Source organism: Protobothrops mucrosquamatus, unplaced genomic scaffold (genome assembly GCF_001527695.2).
Source record: "Protobothrops mucrosquamatus isolate PMUCROS unplaced genomic scaffold, P.Mucros_1.0 scaffold2751, whole genome shotgun sequence".
In the NCBI taxonomy this organism is placed as follows: Eukaryota; Metazoa; Chordata; class Lepidosauria; order Squamata; family Viperidae; genus Protobothrops; species Protobothrops mucrosquamatus.
In genome coordinates, this window is record NW_015388792.1 from 60,584 (window position 1) to 82,346 (window position 21,763).

Consider the following 21,763-nt stretch of genomic DNA (forward strand, 5'->3'; position numbering starts at 1 on the left):
TCTCTCTCTCTCTCTCTCTCTGTCTCTCTCTCTCTCTCTGTCTCTCTCTCTCATTATAACTGTAGCCCTCTAAGGCCAGAAAGAGCGTCCTTCTCTTCACATCCTTTACACAGCTCCATAGCAACACCATAAATACTCCCGTTCTGTTTATGCAGTTTCCAATAAAAAAGGCATCTGGTTCACTAGAAGGAGAAAAGGAATCGCTGCTCTGTACAGGTAGTCCTTGACTTACAGCAGTTTGTTGAGTGACAGCTTGAAGTTACAATGGCACTGAAAACAGGAACCTATGACCGTTTTTCAAACTCGCGGCATCCCTGGGGTCAGATCATCAAAATTCAGAGACTTGGCAACTGGCGTGTACTTAGGACGGTTGCGGTGTCCAGGAGGGGTGTCACGTGATCCCCTTTGGCGAACATCTGGCAAGCCAAGTCCATGGGGAAGCCAGATTCACTTGACATTGGATATGTCCAAGGGTAGACAGAGACATCTGTTTGGAAGCATCATGTCATTTCATGCTCCCTCGGAAAGGGGTTGGTGTTTGTACCCCGATGCATTTCAACGTTTTATTATTTATTTGTCTCCTGCCTTTGTTATTTTTTATAAATAACTTAAGGCGGGATGCAAACAATGCTCTCCTTATTATTATTTTCTGCACAACGACAGCCCAGTTGGGCTGAACGAGTGTGATTGGTCCACTCAGCTGGCTTTTATGGCTAAGGGGAAGCTACAGCTCACATTCTCCAGGGGATTGGCCACCCGTCACCCAGTTGGCTTTCCCAAGGGCAGGACTAGAACTCACTGTCTCCTGATGATTGGCCCAAACTCATCTAGCTGGCTTTCATGGCTAAGGTGGGACTTGAACTCACAGCCCCCTGCTTTCTAGTCTAGTGCCTTAACCACTGGACCAAACTGGCTCTGTATCTTGCCCAGAGCTTCAGATCCCGAGGTCACCTCTGAGGACGGAGGGCAACCAGGACTTGTCCCTCTTAACTTCTTCAAGTGTGCTCTCCCTCTTTAAGTAACCCACTTCGATGAGCGGCTTATAAATTTAATAAATAAAAGCAAACACCGAATGGATCTGACTGAGGGCAGCCCCAGTAAAACCCATCCTCCTCAATTTCACTTTCTGGGCCACTAGATGGATCTGGACCATTGAGAGGACTTGATAGATGCTTTCATAACACAGCTAGTGTGAAAGAAGTTTGGGTTTGCAACAGTGGCAAATATCTGTAACTCGGGTGTAGGATGAGGGTGAAGTTCCATTCTCCCAGCTTGTGGGTTGTTTTCCGAACGTTGCGTTACCAGGCTAGGTGACATCTCCACGGATGTCCGTGCCTGTGTCCTTCTGTTGATAAGGTCTTCCAGTGTGGCTGTGTCGAGTGAGGGTCTTGTGATGGGTCAGGTGTGAGTCATCAGTGAGAGGCTGGTGATGGGTCTTGTGGTGGGGAGGTTACATCAGATCGGGATCATTGGAAGGTGAACTGCCTAGTGGGAGTGGGGGCTTGTGCGGGATGCTTCAGGATCGATGCCGTCTCCGGTTGGCTGTGCGGTTGATTTGGATCCTGAGGGGTTCATAGGCTAGTTGTAGGCCGATGTGTCCGTTGATGGAATTGCTTGTGGAGGGCCAGCCCTTGATGAACTCATGAGCGTGATGGGTGGTAGCCTGACCGATGATTTTAGTGTTGCTCCAATTGAAAGTTTGGGTATTCGCCAAGTAACCTAATGAGAAGGAAGGACTCCCTGGAGAAGAGCCTGATGCTGGGAAAGATTGAGGGCAAGAGAAGAAGAAAGGGACGACAGAGAAGGAGGTGGCTGGATGGAGTCACTGAAGCAGTATGCGTGAGCTTAAATGGACTCCAGAAGATGGTAGAGGACAGGAAGGCCTGGAGGAACATTGTCCACGGGGTCACGATGGGTTGGACACGACTACGCAACTAACAACAACAACAAGTATCCATATGATGGATGCTGCAAACAGCCTTTCCTAGCAGACAAATATCTGATGGGATGGGAAGTTTGAGCAAGATTATCTTTAATTGGCATGAAATTATCACGACAGAGCACATTAGCCGGGTTTGAAGAGATCCTTTCCAGCGATGTTATTATTATAAAATTGTCATCTCAAGGTCTTTTATTGATTGCCCATTAGAGGAAAATCTCTGCCTGTTTGGTTTGTTTATAAAAGAGTCTAATGAATTTCTTATTCAAAAATACTATCGGTCCTAAAGCGTAATCTCAAAACCCTACTTCTGAAATACATTAATGATGTTTTTTTTCCCCCCTAACAACTCTTAAAAATAAGCTTTGGGGTGTTCTTTTGTTTTTGTTTTTTGTTTTTCAACCAGAGAAGTAGGAGGAATAAAATATATTTATACAAGAAAATAGAAGATTACTAGCGTAAAATTACAAAGTATAAAAAGGAGTGACCAGGGAATAACCGACGAAATTGCAGTGGCTAGCTTAAACGCTGTAAGCTAGATAACGAAGTTAGGTAAATAAGCAAGTCAAGAATAAATTCCTTTGTGAAAGAAATATGGGTTGCAAGAGATGGGTTTTGGGGGATCTGTAGGGTGCGACTCATTGCTTTTCCTCATTTTTTTTTCTCAATTCTTCAGCTTACATCAGCTGAAAATTTCAGAGAGCTTGCCAACTAGCGTGATGTCTTACCAGCCGGTGTTGAATTCAACGTGAGCGTCGAAAAAACCAACGATTGGGGACGTTGAAGCTTTCCATCCTTGGATTCTTGCTCGGATCAAGCCTTCTCGTTTATTATTGCGCACTATTTTCACCAAACCTGGGTACCTTTTGTGGACATATTGGTCCAAGTTAAACTTCAGCTCAACTGCAGATAGGAAAAGAGACAACGTTATTCATTCAGCACGCAGTGGCAACTCTACGTAATCGTGGTGTACAGCTAGTCCTTGTTTACTGACTGTTCGAAGTTACAACAGCACTGAAAAAAGTGACGTATGACTGTTTTTCACACTAAGGACCATTGCAGCCTCCCCAGAGTCACGTGATCGACATCCAAATGCTTGGCAACTGGCATGTACTTATGACAGTTGCGGTATCACGTGATCCCCTTTGGCGACCTTCTGACAAGCAGTCAATGGGGGAAACTAGACTCACTTAACAGCCGTGTTACTAACCTAACAATTGCAGTGATCACACTTTACAGTTGTGACAAGAAAGGTTGTAACATGGGGCAAAACTCAGTTTAAAAAAACGTCTCGGTTAGCGGCAGAAATTTTGAGCTCAGTTGCGGTTGTAAGTCGAGGACTCTCTGTATAAAGAAATCAGTAAGAACATCCGATTCAGCCCTTCCTTTCCCCATCTCATCCCAAATTGCTTTCTTTCATGATAGACAATCCAGGTCTAACAGAGTCAGAAACACAAACAAACAAGCCGGTATTGTCCTGCTTGAGCAGGGGGCTGGACTAGAAGACCTCCAAGGTCCCTTCCAGCTTCTATTCTATTCTATTCTATTCTATTCTATTCTATTCTATTCTATTCTATTCTATTCTATTCTATTCCATATCCTATCCTATCCTATCCTATTCTATTCTATTCTATTCTTATTCTATATTCTATTCTATTCTATTCTATTCTATTCTATTCTATTCTATTCATTCTGAATTCTACTCTACTCTATATTCTATTCTATTCTATTCATTCTGAATTCTACTCTACTCTATTCTGTTCTGTTCTATTCTGTTCTATTGTGAACAATTACCATTATCGCTGTTGTCGTCCACCAGAATGACCTCCTTGAGCAAGTGGGATGGCGTGTGATTCACAACGCTGTGAACTGAGCGTAGGATGACAGACAAGGCTTCGTTTACAAAAATAAAGACCACTGAGATTTGGGGAAGGTCCTCAGGATAGGACATCTGTTTGCACCTGCGGAGAAAAAAAGAGGTCTAAGATCTTCTCCTGGTGAGGAACATCTTAGCTTCCTTCTTCCATCCGTCCATGAGCTTTACTTTCACCGCCATCTCAACCACGCAAGGCCATTCCTCTCCTTCCTAGCCATCTCAGATGCGACCTCTTCCCCAAGAGGTCACCGTCCCCCCCCCCCCAGATATTGGCTGATAATCCTTCTTGATCCCAAGCTGAATTGCAAGGGAGAAGTCAAAGGATCAATCCATTCGTGAGAAATAGCCCTCGGGGTTAACTGGAACGTGTAACCCCTGGCTGGGATTGTGACAGTTTAATAGACCAGGTGAGTTTCGGATCAGATTCATCGAGGCCCCTTTGACATTTCCTGCAACACACCACCTCATGAAAGTAACGTTCTGGTTCTTGCCCTTGCGCAGAAATTAACATTAAAAATAACCGACACGCTCTCGGTGGCAATTCCAGAGCCCAATTACCATAGCAATTACAGAGTCTGTTCTCTAAAATACGGCTAATGATCCCAGGGGGAATGACTTTCTTTCCTCTTGTCAAATTCACTGACCTACTCGCTCAACACTTCAACGTAATGATCATGGGGTATCTATTCTTTTTTTAACCATTAGTCACTTCTCTTTGGGGGTGGGAAGACGGGAGGGTATGGAAGACTACCAGGTGCCCTGCAGTGGTGATGGGGGCAGGGTCCAAGAATTTATTCATTTTCCAAACATTTTCCATCACCACCACTACCACCCAAGAATCTTTCAGGAAAAAAAACAACGAAGGAGGAGAATAATGAACCGTTGCAGTGCAGAGCTAATGAGCTCATGAAAAAGCTTGTGGATATCAGGGACAAGGAAGGGGAAGGACATATAGGAGATAGATGTATGTGGGAAGCAAAGGAGTAAGCTGTTTCCAACCCCCTAGAACAGGGGTTCCCAATCCCCGGTCCATGGACCGGTACCGGACCCCAGCATGCCAGCAATTGGTCCGCAAACAAGCAAAGCCCCATCCGTGGGATTCAGGCAGCACACAAAACCACGCACTCTCCAGTCCGCGGAAAAAATCTTTCTCTACGGAACCGGTCCCTGGTGCCCAAAAAGTTGGGGACCTCTGCCCTAGAAGACTTTGAAGAGACAAAGAGACAAAGAGAAGGACGAGGGGGTACATGATAGCAGTGTTCCAATATCTCAGGGGCTGCCCCAAAGAAGAGCTATTCTCCAAAGTGCCTGAGGGCAGGACAAGAAGCAACGGATGGAAATTAACCAAGGAGAGAAGCAACCTAGAACTAAGGAGGAATTTTCTGACAGTCAGAACAATTAATCAGTGGAACAACCTGCCTCCAGAAGCGGTGAATGCTCCAACACTGGAAGTTTTTAAGAAGAGACTGGATCAGCCATTTGTCCGAAATGGTATAGGGTTTCCTGCCTGAGCAGGGGGTTGGACTAGATGACCTTCAAGGTCCCTTCCAACCTTACTATTATTATTATTATTATTATTATTATTATTATTATTATTATTATTATTATTATTATATCAGAATAACTGTTGTTCAGCCATAGTTTCATTCCATACAGCATTAACCTTGTGAACTCTCAAGCTTCCTCCTTCCGTTATATACTCAAGATGGACAGTATTTAATATTTATTTGCTACGTATATGTAGGGATGTGGGTCTAAACATATGTTGTACATAGTATGTTTTAGGTGTGTGTCATGTATGTGTTTCACTTTGAGAGGGAGCAACTAAATTTCATTTTTGATACGTGCCGTTGTGCCCACAGTAAAAAAGTGACAATAAAGGTTATCTTATCTTATCTTATCTTATCTTATCTTATCTTATCTTATCTTATCTTATCTTATCTTATCTTATCTTATCTCATCTTACCTTACCCTACCCTACCCTACCCTACCCTACCCTATCCTATCCTATCCTATCCTAGTGGAACAATCCACTAGGATGCAGTGGAACAATCTGCCTCCAGAAGCTGTGAATGCTCCAACACTGGAAGTTTTTAAAAAGAGACTGGACAGCTATTTGTCCGAAATGGTATAGGGTTTCCTGCCTGAGCAGGGGGTTGGACTAGATGACCTTCAAGGTCCCTTCCAACTTTACTATTATTCTTATCTTATCTTATCTTATCTTATCTTATCTTATCTAATCTTATCTTATCTTATCTTATCTTATCTTATCTTATCTTATCTTATCTTATCTTATCTTATCTTATCTTATCTTATCTTATCTTATCTTATCTTATCTTATCTTATCTTATCTCATCTCATCTCATCTCATCTCATCTCATCTCATCTCATCTCATCTCATCTTATCTTATCTTATCTTATCTTATCATCTTATCTTATCTTATCTTATCTTATCTTATCTTATTATTACAACAGAGCTGGAAGGAACCCTAGACCATTTCGGACAAATGGGCAGCCATCAGTTAGAATGAAAACCTAAGAGAGAAAAGAATCCAGTTATTTGCAATCCTGGCTTCATTTCAGTAAAGTCATATAAAAACATTTGAGAGTCAAGTCTCTCTAGGAGGACATCATGCATATTTCACAGAGGGCCTTCTGATAAAAAAAACACAAACCAATGGAGAATGGTTCAACTTTGAAACCTTCTGCACTCAAATAAGTTCAAGCCAACTTAATCAACTTTCACACTAACCGAGATCAGGGTGTGTAAATGGCAGGGTTTTTATCTGCCCTAGTTATATGGGTTGTCTGCAAAGGAGCAGGTCTTTGGTTCCACCATGGCTTTAGCTGCCCATTGCTGAGGTCTACAGTGTGCAAAATAGGACATGAATGGTGGACTAAGCAAAGACCTGACCCAGCTCTTTTTTTCAGTTGGAGATTGGAGGGTGGGGGGGTGGGGGACAGAGAGGCTGTTGATTCAGAAGATAGTGCTACCATGGAAAGAAATTAATATTTTAGGGCACCTCAATTTTCAGGTCTTATATATAATTTACTTAAGCAGGTCACTCCTGCTCGGCAAGCTAAATTGTGCAGAAAAGGGAAAAGAACAAGAAAAAAAGGCAAAACCTATAGGAAAGATAGAAAGAAAGAAAGAAAGAAAGAAAGAAGGAAGGAAGGAAAGAAAGAAAGAAAGAAAGAAAGAAAGAAGGAAGAAAAGAAGGAAGAAAAGAAAGAAAGAAGGAAAGAAAGAAGGAAGGAAAGAAAGAAAAAAAGAAGGAAGGAAGGAAGGAAAGAAAGAAAGAAGGAAGGAAAGAAGGAAGGAAGGAAGAGAAAGAAAGAAGGAAAGAAGGAAGGAAGGAAAGAAAGAAGGAAGGAAGGAAGGAAGGAAGGAAGGAAGGAAAGAAAGAAAGAAAGAAAGAAAGAAAGAAAGAAAGAAAGAAAGAAAGAAAGAAAGAAAGAAAGAAAGAAAGAAAGAAAGAAAGAAAGAAAGAATCACTACCTTGCAATTTGGTAAGAAATACTGTTGAAAGGAAAATTGCTAAAACCACGTCCCTGGAATATAGTTGCAGGGAGTAGTTTTCTGATGGGTTTTGGGACGGGCGGTCCTTTAAACCTCACTTTCTCAGGGATGCTAAGAAAGAATTGCGCCGTTGTGTGTAAGTGAGACCCAGAGCATCTCTTCAAAAGTCCCTTCCCTACACTTGGGGTAATGTCTATCTCAGCCCTGGATTGTCCCTGCCTTGGTTTGGTAACGCTTTCATGCTTCCGCAAGAATTGGAGAAATCCCCAAGCTCTAATCATAACTGACGGTTGAAAATACGTTCTTTTAACTAGCTGGAATAAAATTAGTTCAAAGTAAAATATCATCCCTGGCCTTTCTTTAATTGCAGAAATGGTTCAGGAACAAGGAAAAGGAGAAAGCGAGGAGGGGGGGAAGGGAGAGGAGGAGAAGGTACCAACGAAGGAAAATATTGGTCACTCAGGGCTGAAATGAGCTTGCTTGTTTTCTTTGCAGACATTTCATTACCCAAACTAGGTAACATCATCAGTGCTAGAAGAGAGTGGAATTTATAGAGAGGAGGGAGGGAGGGAGGGAGGGAGGGNAAGGAAGGAAGGAAGGAAGGAAGGTCTGACTATGGGGTCCTAGGTACTCTCTGAGCTTGCTTGATTTCTTTGCAGACATTTCATTACCCAAACTAGGTAACATCATCAGTGATAGAAGGGAGTTGAATTTATAGAGAGGAAGGAGGGAGGGAGGGAAGAAAGGAAGGAAGGAAGGAAGGTCTGACTATGGGGTCCTAGGAACTCTCTCAGCTTGCTTGTTTCTTGCAGACATTTCATTACCCAAACTAGGTAACATCATCAATGCTAGAAGCGAGTTGCATTTATAAAGAGGAGGGAGGGAGGGAGGGAGGGAGGAAGGGAGGGAAGGAAGGAAGGAAGGAAGGAAGGAAGGAAGGAAGGAAGGAAGGAAGGAAGGAAGGAAGGAAGGAAAGACGGACTATGGAGTCCTAGGGACTCTCTGAGCTTGCTTGTTTCTTGCAGACATTTCATTACCCAAACTAGGTAACATCATCAGTGCTTGCCTACGTCTCAGAGAGCACCAAAGATCCCTCAAGGAGAAGAATAAGGAGGATATATTTTTTCATAATAATGGAGAAAAAGGAGGAGGAGGAGGAGGAGGAGGAGGAGGAAGAGAGAAGGGAGGAGAAGAAGAATAGAAGATGGTGATTCAGTGCCCATATCAGCAGGTTCTTCTCCTGTGCTGTCTTGAAAACAGGACTTTCCCACACACAAAAAAGGAAAGATGGTTCAACCGTGGTGATCAAGTACATATCGGAAGGTCCACCAAAAGTGGAGATATATCTTCCTTCTGGCACACGGTGACCATTTTCTGCAGGTGTCCACTCCATCTGGCTTCCTCAATTCCAGAGGCTCTAATTAACACCCGAAACCCTGCCAATCTCTTTCCTGCAGTCTCAGGAGTGACCCACACGATGAAGCTATTGAAAACCCACTTTTCCCTCAGGTCCTGGGCTCCTGGCGGAAAAAGGAATTAGAGCTAAACCAATTTAAGCCTCGTTGGCACAAGTTTGCATCCGTTGACTGTCTCCGCCATAGGTCAGAGCACAATAAGAAACACGGATATATAAAACTGATGATTTCCATCACACAAATATTTCCTCGCAAAAAGCCAAACACTTCAGGCACTGGGAAACGCAACCAATTATCTTTTAAACAATAAACTGCACAATTTCTCGACATCGATCTTCCTTCCAAAATGATAATGGCCAGCTAAGCTTTGTGGCTATAAAACTATGCATGCTTTCAGCAGAAAAGGACCATTGAATTCAATAAGAACGGTGTCTAAGCAAGAGTCGCTAAGTCTCTGGAAGTAGCAACCTCTGGTGCAGTATTTCTAGAATCAGAAGCTACAATAAAAGTAGGATCATTATTCCAGTATTTGAGGGGCTGCCACAAAGAGGAGGGGATCAGATTATTCTGCAAAGCACCAGAGGGCAAGAATAGAATGGAATGGAATGGAATGGAATAGAATAGAATAGAATAGAATAGAATAGAATAGAATAGAATAGAATGGAATGGAACGGAACGGAACGGAACGGAACGGAACAGAATAGAATAGAATAGAATATAGGAATGAAGAATGGAATAGAATAGAATAGAATAGAATAGAATAGAATAGAATAGAATAGAATAGAATAGAATAACAGATTGGAATGGAATGGAGTAGAATAGAATAGAATAGAATAGAATAGAATAGAATAGAATAGAATAGAATAGAATAGAATAGAATAGAATAGAATAGAATAGAATAACAGATTGGAATGGAATGGAGTAGAATAGAATAGAATAGAATAGAATAGAATAGAATAGAATAGAATAGAATAGAATAGAATAGAATAGAATAACAGATTAGAATGGAATGGAATGGAATGGAATGGAATAGAATAGAATAGAATAGAATAGAATAGAATAGAATAGAATAGAATAGAATAGAATAGAATAGAATGGAACGGAACGGAACGGAACGGAACGGAACGGAACAGAATAGAATAGAATAGAATAGAATATAGGAATGAAGAATGGAATAGAATAGAATAGAATAGAATAGAATAGAATAGAATAGAATAGAATAGTTTGAAATTTGCATCCCCAAGCATGTCACTGCCTATCTTTTATTGACATGATAGCAATGTTCCAATAGGTCAACTTATTTTCCAAAGTATCAAAAGGCAGGATAAGAAACAATGGATAGAAACTAAGCAAGGAGAGAAGCAACCTAGAACTAAGGAGGAATTTCCTGACAGAACAATTGACCAGTGGAACAGCTTCAGAAGTTGTGGGGTCTCCATCACTGGAGGTTTTTTAAGAAGAGACTGGACAGCCATTTGTCCGGAATGCTATAGGGTCTCCTGCTTGAGCAGGGGGTTGGACTAGAAGACCTCCAAGGTCCCTTCCAACTCTATTATACTATTGCAAGAACGTACATGTCAGCTTTTTGAAGTAGGCCAGGCTAGGAAACAAATACTGCAAGGATCACAGGAACATTTTTTTTTTTGTTGTCGAGTATAACAACAGCATTTTGACAGCCTGCCAAATTTGCCTTCCAACCCCTCTTACATCAAACAGAATTAAAGAAAGGATATTTTAGGTGTCTTTCTTCTGTTTTGCTCCTTTCCCAGAGCTGAGATGTTGTTTGCTGTCTTGCATACCTTGCTAAATTCATCTATGTTTTCCTCTAAATAACATTAGTCTTCAACTGTTGGTATGATCTATCAGTCTAATAGATATTGGTTTCTAATGATACTTTAGAAGGCATGTCTGCCTGCTTAGCTATGGAAATTGTGGCCTCAGCTGTGGATGTGAGTCAAGGACTACCTGTATGGTGTTTGAGTCTTGCTGTCACTATTAAGCAATAATTCTTTTTTTTTTTTAAAGAGAACATTCTAAAATAAAGTGCCCCCACTGGAGGCTATTTTTTGTGAATTTTATAGTGCGGGTAGAATAGAATAGAATAGAATAGAATAGAATAGAATAGAATAGAATAGAATAGAACTGGAAGGGACCATGGAGGTCTTCTAGTCCAGCCCCCTGCACAAGCAGGACAACCTACAGTATACCATCTCAGACAGGTGAATGTCCAGTCTCTTCTTAAAAATCTCCAGTGATGGAGCGCCCACGATTTCTGGGGGTAAGCTGTTCCACTGGTTAATTGTCTTCACTGTTAGGAAGTTTCTCTTTAATTCCAGGTTGCTTCTCTCTTTGATCAGTTTCCAACTATTGTTTCTCGTCCTTCCCTCTGGTGCTTTGGTGAACAACCTGTCCCCCTCTTCCTTGTGGCAGCCCCTCAAATACTGGAACACTGCTATCATGTCTCCCCTGGTCCTTCTTTTCTTTAGACTAGCCAGACACAAGTCCTGCAGCCGTTCTTCATATGTTTTAGCCTCCAGGCCTTTGATCATCTTAGTTGCTCTTCTCTGATTTTTTTCCAAACTCTCAACATCTTTTTTTGTAATATGGTAACTTTGCACTTTGTTTGGTGACCTTTCAAAGTTACAACAGCACTGGAAAAAATGACTTATGGCCATTTTTCACACTTATGACCGCTGTAGCATCCCCGTGGTCACGTGATCAAAATTCACACGCTTGGCAACGGACTCGCATTTATGACGGTCGCAGTGTCCCAATGTCACGTGGATCCCCCTTTGGCGACCTTCTGACAAGCAAAGTCAACAGGGGAAGCCAGATTCACTTAACAACCGTGTTACTAACTTAAGAACTGCAGCGATTCATTTAACAACGGTGGCAAGAAAGATCGCAAAACAAGGCAACACTCAACAAATGTCTCACCTGGCAATATAAAGTTTGGGCTCAGTTGTGTTTGTAACTGAGGACTAGCTGTATGTGACTTATACCAATGTTCTTCTTGGTCTCTTATTCTTTTCCATTTCAATTGACAGATTTGATTTGCAAAATTGTGCCTCAACCTTTAGCAAAACACGAAAGAAATCTATTTTTGGCAACAAGTCCATTCCGGAAGGAAATCCAGTCCTGTTTATCAAGGATTCACAGCCTCGCATTGAAAACATTGGATACGCAGTCGATTTTTTTACTTTCTAATTGTTTATTTTCAGATTTTGTTTGTGTTTGTGTGTGTGTGTGTGTGTGTGTGCTTTTATAATTATACTTTCAGGCCCAATTAAACTTCCAAACTTAATGCCGATGAAACTGTAGCTCCTTAAAAATATGCAGATCAGAATGTTCAAATAAAAAGCTTTGGATGTGTGAATTTCCCAGGTCAACTTGTGAATAGCAAAACAAATATGCATTCTCTTTAAAAAGAAAAAATCATTTCATTGGTTCGGCAATTCTGTTCCATTAAAAGACAGATAGAGCTTAAAATAGCTCACGATACGATCCTACGCCTGTCTTAGAATTTCAGATTTTTTTCATGAGGAAGTCCAGCAAAACCCTCGTAATAACTGTCCCTGCGTATAATTAAAAACCAAGACTGCTCAGGTCTTTAACCGTTTGGGGGTACGAGGAACCCCTAAATGGCTAACCGGCAGCTTGGCAGCTTGGCTGTGTTTCAGTCTTCTTTTCCAAACTTCTCAAATGCTAACGATAGATTGAAGATTATTATTATTGGTTTGTTGCACAGTTGGCCAGATGTTCAGACTGGATTTGATATTTTTGTCCACCTATTCAGAGTCCTTCCCAAGGACCTGGGATAGGCAGATGTTGATGCTTTATGGTGTTAGAGGTCTCATAATTATTTCTTCTCCTTCTCCTTTTCCTCCTCCTCTTCTCCTCCGCCTCCTCCTCCTCCCATTCTCCTCCTCCTCTTTCCATTTTCATCCTCTTCTTTCCATCCTCCTCTCCTCCTCCTCCCATCCTTCTCCTATTCTCCTTTTCCTCCCCTCCTTCTCCTCCTCCTCCTCTCCTCCTCCGCCTCCTCCTCCTCCCCTTCTCCTTCCATTTTCCTCCTCTTCTTCCCATCCTCTCCTCCTCCTCCTCCCATCCTCCTCCTATTCTCCTTTTCCTCCCATCCTTCTCCTCCTCCTCTCCTCCTCCGCCTCCTCCTCCTCCCATTCTCCTCCTCCTCCCATTCTCATCCCATTTTCCTCCTCTTCTTCCCATCCTCTCCTCCTCCTCCCATCCTTCTCCTCCTATTCTCCTTTTGCTCCCATCCTTCTTCTCCTCCTCCTCGCCTCCTCCTCCTCCTCCCATTCTCCTCCTCCTCCCATTCTCCTTCCATTTTCCTCCTCTTCTTCCCATCCTCTCCTCCTCCTCCTCCCATCCTTCTCCTCCTATTCTCCTTTTCCTCCCATCCTTCTCCTCCTCCTCCTCCTCCCATTCTCCTCTTCCTCCACTTCCTCTTCATTCCTCTTCCTCTCCTCCTCCTCCTTCTCCTGCTGATACTTTTGAGAAAGTAACAGGGAAAATGTTGTAAAGGAATTGAATTCTCCTTCGGTTTCCCCAGCTTGGCCGACAATTAAACCTACAGTCATAAGTTCCGCTGGATTCCAACATCAATGAGGGGATCAAGCACATTTTGAATCTCGCATTTAATTTTGAATAAAGGGTATCGTTCGTTTTTTGCTTTTTTTCCTACCATTCTATTGAATTTTATTTTGCCCATTATCTCTCTGTTATTCCCCAAGGGCTGCTGGTAGTAATTAAGATCTACATTGCACCCTTTTGTGATATAATTAAACTCAGTGTTTAATTAGAAAGCCTAGCCAGGGCCAAAGGAAGAGAAATCAATTTTGTCTCTAATGGGCCAAGCAAGAATAACGGAAACGTACAGGAAAACTTGAAATGGTATCAAAAAAATCAGCTCAGAGCTAACCCTTGACTTCTGCGTCAGTTGAAACCTCACCGTGAAATCCTTGAACTTGAACACCGTTGGCATTGACAAATTCGCCATCAGTCAATTGCAAACAGCTCCCATCCTGCGACGAGATCTGTTAACACCATCAAACATCCACATCTGCCTATCCCAGGTCCTTGGGAAGGACTCGATAGGTAGACAAAAATGCCAAATCCCGTCTGACTGTGCGATGATCAATAATAATAATAATTTATATTGTTGCTCCCCCTGGAAATCTCCTCCCAAACCTGCAAACAACTGTCTCTGAATAAACCAGTACAAATACAACGTGTCACGGTTTTCAGTTCCTCTAGACCAGGGGTCCCCAAACCCTGGTCTGTCGACCGGCACTGCACAACCGGTCTGCACAAACAAGCAAAGCCCTATCCGCGGGATGCAGGCCGCACACAAAACCACGCACTCTCCGGTCCGTGGAAAAACCTCTCTCCACGGAACCGGTCCCTGGTCCTCAAAAGGTTGGGGACCTCTGCTCTAGAGGCGAATCTGATCTGCACAATGAGAAGAAGAGAAAGGAGATACTCTGTTTCTCCTCCTATTTGGTTTTCCTTTTTCACTTTGTAATAACATTTTCTACACCTCGCTTCAAGGGAGGATAAACATCTGTGATGGCTGCCGAAGTGAGACCTACTTGTTCTGGAAAGGTGGTTGAACCAAACCATGTACCACCGGTGTTAATTTTTTGGGGAAAACAAAACACCCACTATCTTTGAAAGGGAGGGGTGTGTGTCTTAGATCATGAGGTTTAGGTTCTCAAAAGCCAGCCCGAGGAAAATTAATGTACACGAAGGCGTCGGGGAAAGAAATTTGCAAGTTGCCTCAAAGCTATGAGCGTGGGAAATTTGCAATACCAACATTAAAACTGTCCAAGCTTGGTCTACTGCACAAGGGCAGCTGCTAAAATCTGGGTCTACACAAGGTTTGTGCCTTGTCTTAGTGAGATACCACAAAATACAAATGCTTAGGCCCAGCACATCTTTAAGGGTGGAAAAGAATAAAGTCACGGGAATAAAACAACGTGGAGCATTGTGTTCTGCCTTTAAAAACAGGAAAGTTAAACCACCAAGCTGATCTAGACTCCTGGTGACTTTGTGGATATATCCATGCTGTTTCCTTGGTAGCAATACAAATATGGTTTGTTATTATCTTCAGCTAGAATGTTGATATTTTTTTAGGACATACATCCCTGGTGTTTTGGGTAGTCTCTCTTCCAAATATTTAACCCGCGATGTGTAACTGCCAGCTATTCATGGCTAACCTCGACTGAAACATATTTTTCTCTGTTTTGCCTTGGGGAATATTGTAAAGGCATAAGAATCAGGACCACCCTTTAGTGTTAGATATTTGTGGGAACATAAGGATTCCAGGTTGATTCCTCTCTTGACTCCAACCCCAGGCTCTGCCCTCTTTCTCCCATAGATATGTGGGAATCATCTTGGGAGACAGAATGAAAAGCCAGGGCAAGGATTAGATAAAAGGCACCTTAGCCCACAGAAGTAACACGGGTGTGTTAAACCCCTCAAAAGGAACCATCCATAGTTTCTTAGTTTGAAATCCAAGAAACCAACCATGCCCTTGTAATAAAAACAGGAATCAAAAAGAACAAAAGAAAGGCATTAAACAGTATGAAACAAAGGAGAAAAACCAGAATCTTAACAATGCCATTCAGATTATAATTTTTCAGTATCCGCATGCTAAAAGTTATAATTTCCCATTCTATAATTAATTCAATTTTCTACAACTCTTAGAATCCACCCAAAACAAGTACAGGAAACAGAGTGATTTTCACCAATGGTTGGTCGTTGATCGTGCAGAGAGCTTCCTTACCTTTTGGGTCTGTAGTCTGGAATAGATCTGTCCAATGAAATCCGATCACTCAGTTGCGCATTATAACCATATTCTTCATATTTCGTTTCGGATTCATGGCTGTCGTCTCTCAGTGTGGCAGCCATTCCTCCTTGGCCCAAACCGCCTGGGCCTTCAACTAATCCCATTGGTTTGGCTAGACCTGGGAAGAAAAAGAGAAAATACGGATGCTCTTAGTTTAGAAAATCAGAGGAGTGGGTCAACGATAGAGTATTAAAAGCAGAGTAAGTCAGGAAGTCCAGGCATATTCAAATGAATATAAAGGTTTATTGGAAGCTTCAGCTCTCTACAAGAATCTGAGCTACTAACGGCCAAAGCAAATTGGTGGTAGGTAAGAGTCAACAGAATTCAAGGTGGTCTCTCTTGTGGGTGCCAAGGGATTCCAGACTGATGATGCATTTGACCCCTCCCTCAGACTCAGCCTGGTCATCTCCTACACATAGACAGTCAAGCTGGAACCTCCACCACTTCCTTCAGTGTTGTCCCATCCCAGGAGAAACTTTGCTTAAGCCAAAATCGCATCCTTCTCTGGCTGGAGGTCAATTTCACTCCGTAGCTGGATTAAAAATGCCAAATTCAGTCTGAATGTCAACAAAGCATAATTCTTTCTCTCTTTTGTGGATCTTAGAGCTGCTAATTGAATAAACCAATGGTTTTGTCATTGTAGGAGGAAACCTGGTTTCCTACTGCCCATCACTCCTAAGTAACTGTCTATGGAGATTCTCTGTCATCTAGGTCATCTTGGTTGTCCCAAAGATGATTTTTCAAGAGCCAACTGGACAAGAAAGCAAGGAGGGAGGGAAGGAAAGAAGGAAGGAAGGAAGGAAGGAAGGAAGGAAGGAAGGAAGGAAGGGCTATGGGCTCCTAGGTGCTCTCTGAGCTTGCTTGTTTCTTGCAGACATTTCATTACCCAAACTAGATACCATCATCAGTGCTAGAAGGGAGAAAGGAAGAGTCCATGGAGATTCTCAGTCATCCAAGTCATGGTTGTCCCAAAGGTGATTTTTCAAGAGCCAACTGGACAAGAAAGCAAGGAAGGAGGGAGGGAGGGAGGGAGGGAAGGAAGGAAGGCAGGAAAGCAGGAAGGAAAGAAGGAAAGAAAGAAGGAAGGAAGGAAGTCTATGGAGATTCTCAGTCATCCAAGTCATGGTTGTCCCAAAGGTCCCTTTTCAAGAGTTAATTGGACTTTCTTTGTTTTTCCTTGAAGACGTTGTGAAGAAACTTCTTGAATGAGAAGCGAAGCAAAGAACGTCCAGTTACCTCTTGGTAAAGCACCTTTGGGACTCCTAAGTAATAATTCGTTACTTCATGACATCAATCTTCACATAGATTCAGAAATCCTTCCCATGTTCCCCAACTAGATCCTAGAATACATAATGGGTTTCAGAATTTGAACCCTGGTTGCTGGTCTATGCAAGACAATCCAGAGAGACATCAACAAAAAAAGCTTGCAGATAGCTTTGTGCTGCAGTCTTCTTGTACACCGGTAGTGCTGGTAGACACAATAGCATGGCTTAGCCCTTCTGTCTCTCAGGACATAAAATTCATTACTTTTTTTTAATTGGAAGTGATACTACATTTATGTGTAGAGATCTCCAATATCAAAATGTAATTGCTTTTAAGGAATCCTCATTTGAAGCCCGCTTCCCCTGGAGAGAAGGAGATGGAGTCTAATTACGAGAGATAATTTGAGAGAAGATAAACAAATAACAGAAGATCATCAAGGTCAACAATGGATCAACGCAAAAGGTGCTAGAAGTAGGTTTCGCAGCAACAGCAAGCATAGATTTGATTAAATATTACCTATCATTACTGGCATGGAGAAGTGAAGATTTTTGAGGATGGATTGGCCATATTAAGAGAATAAAGAGGCAACGTTTGGGAGATAGAAGTAGGGTGATGAAGGAAAACCTGTGTGAGTTTTCCTCTCTCCCTAAGCTACTCTACTGGCCTTCAAATGCAATGGAGGACATTGTCTCAGGGTCCAAGAGTCAACTGCCCATCCAGATGACTTTGGGGTCCTTGGTGCTCTCTGAGTTTGGTTGTTTTCTCACAGATGTTTCATTACCCAACTAGGTAACATCATCCATGTCGGAAAGGAGTGGCATTTGCTCTCTTTTAACACCAAGTTTAACAGAAGACCAACAATGCCCAATCAAGGAACTACCAACTCAGATAAACAAACAAGCAAACAGTAAACAACAGTCTAATCAAGGAGTCACCAAATACTCCTTATCAACATTGACATGGGAAACCACTTGTATCGAAAAAGACAGCCAACCCCACTCCCTTTTAACACTGATGATGTTACCAAGTTGGGTAATGAAACATCTGCAAGAAAACAACCAAGCTCAGAGAGCACCAAAGACCCACAGTCCTCCTCCTCCTCTTCCTCCTCCTCCTCCCCTCCCTATTCCCCCTCATCTTTCTTCTCCACTCCACAAATTCCACTCCTGTCTAGCACTGATGATGTTACCGAGTTGGGTAATGAAACACCTGCAAGAAAATGACCAAGCTCAGAGGACCCCAAGGACCTGAGAGTCCTCCTTTTTCAATTCCTCTCCACATACCCTACTTCCTTCCAATACTGATGACGTTACCTAGTTGGGTGATGAAACATCTGCAAGAAAACTACCAAGCTCAAAAGAGCATCAAAGACCCCTGACTCTGAGCTAGGAATATTTTCTTCTGTCGGTATCCAATATTTTTTCTCTATGGAACAGGAAGGTGAATCTAAACATTGCAAACATTTGGGATGTGTCATCCATCCATCAGATGACTCAGTAGACACCCTAGTGACACACCAAACAACCAGGCAACTAACATAAAGCGATCAACCTGGAAAAAGTGCCAAATCTCAACGAACTTTCGGTCCAGATGGCTTTCCAATTGGTCCTTGGAAAAACGTCTAGGTAATGTCTGCTTCCAAGATCACTGTGGTGGTAGCAGTATCTCCGTTTGACTACATGAAATCCATTCCTTTCTATTTCTCATAATGCTGGCATTATGCACAATCACATCCCCGCTTTGTTCTTGTCTGGGTTTTTTTAAGCTAAAAAGGGGAAAAAAGAAAACCCCGCAGCTACATTGTTTCTGATCACTGTTTTTCCATTTTTTTTTTTTTGCTTAGACGGGCGTTTTCTTTTCGCTTGTCAGAAAGGTAAAACCCTCACATCTGTTCCACTCCTGAATGCTTGCATCATCGAGAAATGCTTCCTACGGAGTGGGCGAGGGTTAGGCCTCCCTTTTCACATGTTTACAATCCTGTTTCTCTTTTGTCACCTTCGATCTGCAATATCCTCATTGTGAAGAACCAGAGAAAGTTCTATATATGTTGAATAAATCCATACTTTCTCCTTCTCCCTCCCTCCCTCCTTCCCTCTCTCCCTCTCTCCCTCCCTTTCTTTCTCTTTCTCTCTCTTTCTCTTTCCTCTCTTTCTCTCTCTCTCTCCTCGCCCACTCTCTCTTTCCTCTCTCTCTCTTTCCTCTTCACCTCTCTCTCTTTCCTCTCCCTCTTTCTCTCTCTCCCTCTCTCTTTCCTCTCTCTCCCTCTCCTTCTCTCTCTTTCTCTCTTTTTCTGTCTCTCCCTCCTTCCCTCCCGCCCTCCCTCTCTCTCTCTTTCTCTCCCTCTTTATCTCTCTCTCTCTCTCTCTCTCTCTCTCTCTCTCTCTCTCTCTCTCTCTCTCTCTCTCATTTTAAGACTCCCACCTCAAGATATGAATCAGAAGACTGGAATATTTATAACTAAGGATTCTCAGCAGATTTGGGAGGGCAAAAATGCAGGCTGGAGACTCCTGGGATGAAAGATGACCCAAAGATCAGACACACACACACACACACACACAGAGAGAGAGAGAGAGAGAGAGAGAGAGAGAGAGAGAGAGAGAGAGAGAGAGAGAGAGAGAGAGGAAATACTAATGATACAGCATCTGCATTGCTGCTAGGCAACCGTATCAGACATGTTTCTCTCTTTCCTCACTTTGTCAATCAAGAAAACTAAGGACACTTCTTGCTATTGGACCATTTGCTGTCTGAGCAAAGACATTTTGCTTCTCATCCAAGAAGCTTCTTTAGTTCTGGAGACGCTTCTTGGATGAGAAGCCAAACATCTTCAAGAAAATCTAGTGGCCTTTTGAAGAAGAACCTCTGGGACAACCGTGACCTGGAGGACTGAGAATCTCCACAGACATCTGACTGGAGATGTTCCTCAGGATGACGTGAAGCAACCACGAACCCTTTGAAGAGCCTTACCAGTGTTGGGAAATTCCCAGCAAGGCCGGGGAGGAGGAGGAGGAGGCAAGTGGGGAACTAGCCTCGAGTCCTTCCATGAAACCATATCTGTTTGCTGCCAAGGAAAGGCAAGCAGTCTGGGGAGATTCTTGTAATATAGGTAGAAAGCAATAAAGTTGCTGACTGGACTTTTCACGAGTGGATCTGGGGGCTTGTGCTGGACAAGGAGGCACAATTAGAATCTAGGGCAGTGATGGCAAACCTTTAAGAGACCGAGTGCCCAAACTGCAACCCAAAACCCACTTATGCATCGTCGAGTGCCGGGTAGGTGTGGCCCATTGGGTGGGTGTGGCCCATTGGGTGGGCGTGGCTGCGGTGGTAACGGCAGACTGGGTGGGACTAAAAAGTTCAATCAATCAATTCCAACTTTGCAAGATCTTTTTTTTTCCCCGCGAGAAGTTGAAATTGATTGATTGATTGAATCTTTTTTTTTTTTTTTGCACACAGCAGCGGAGGCCTAAAGCGAAAAGGTTTTATAAAACCCAGCTGAAGGCCTAGGACTGGGGCGATGGCACGTGTGCCCACAGAGAGGGCTTTGAGTGCCGCCTCTGGCACCCGTGCCATAGGTTTGCCACCACTGGACTAGAGCCCAAACTCACCTTCTCATCTAAATACAGATATTCCTCAACTTCCAACCATTCCTTTAGTGACTGTCAAAAGGCACGGAAGAAAGCGGCTTACAATCAGTCCTCACACTTAGGACCATCGCAGCATTCCCAAACTGGTAACCCGGCATGCGTTTACAACAGTTGCAGCCTCCCGGGGTCACATGGTTGCCACTTGTGACCTTCCCAGCCGGCTTCCGACATGTTAATGAGGGAAGATGGATTCGCTTAACGACAGCATGGGATTCGCTTAACAACGGTCGCGCAAAAAACAACAACCCCGAAGTCTTAAAATCAGGCACAATTCACTTAACATCTGTTTTCTTAGCCACGGAAGTTCCGTCTCCAATTGTGATAGTGGAATAGGTAGAATAACAGAGTTGGAAGGGACTTTGTAGGTCATCTAGTCCAAATCGTGCTGTACGATTTCTTTTTTCATTATGACACACTCACAATGACAACCTTCCGTCTGCTTTTTCCCATGCAGACATTTGTTTTTCATCACCAACAACTGTCTTTTCACTTCACTAGCAATCACTCGTTGTCCTGATTTCCTCAGCCTCTATATTTAACACTTGCAGGCTTGTCGAGATCAAAGGAAACACATCTGGGTGCCCGTGAGCCTGGCAGAGTTTTGCTAGCAATTTTGACAAAGGGCTTTGATCTCTTTCTTCCCTAGCTCTTCTTCCTTCTCGTTTCCTCTCTTCCTTTTCCTTCCTTCATCTCTCTTCTCTTATCTTATCCTCCGCACCCACCTACTAGCCTTATCTGCAGATGTGGCAGGTGGGGGTGGCCTGCCTCTGGTTATTCTTCATTCTTGTAAGTTTGGTTGTTATTATTGTTGTTTAAGATTATGATTCCTACGTGAAGGATTTTTTCACAAGAAAGATATATTTTGGTTTGGAGAAGATGGATAGATTATATTGAGAACAAATATGGAACTAAAAAGTTTCATTTGGTTTTTGAGTAAATTTTAGATTGTTAATGTAGTTTATTTATTTTTTTGTTTTTTTTTGTTTTTTTTCTCTTTTCTTTTTAAATAGTAATAAGATGTATAATTATATTTTTTAATACGTTTGTTTAGAAGAGAGTTAAAGGATGTTATAGAATTGTTAACTTAATAGTGATATAATGTAAGGGTGGGTTTTGGGGAGGAGGGGAGTTATATTGTAAAACATTTAAAAATTTTCAATAAAAAAAAAAGATTATGATTTAATTTATTGCAAGAGAGGGGACGGTGTGCTTGGGCAGGCTGCAGAAAAAAAAGGGGGGGG

At 42.6% G+C, this 21,763-nt stretch overlaps 1 protein-coding gene across 1 annotated transcript in view; it reads right to left on the reverse strand.

Moving 5' to 3' along the window:
- GALNT9 (polypeptide N-acetylgalactosaminyltransferase 9) overlaps window positions 1–21,763 on the reverse strand; it is an 88,401-nt gene that overhangs the window by 42,450 nt on the left and 24,188 nt on the right. The window contains exons 2-4 of the mRNA XM_015825674.1: window positions 15,556–15,736; window positions 3,734–3,900; window positions 2,668–2,842 (exon numbers count right to left, since the gene is read on the reverse strand). Coding sequence (XP_015681160.1) covers window positions 2,668–2,842; window positions 3,734–3,900; window positions 15,556–15,736 — 523 coding nt within the window. The remainder of the gene's footprint in view (window positions 1–2,667; window positions 2,843–3,733; window positions 3,901–15,555; window positions 15,737–21,763) is intronic.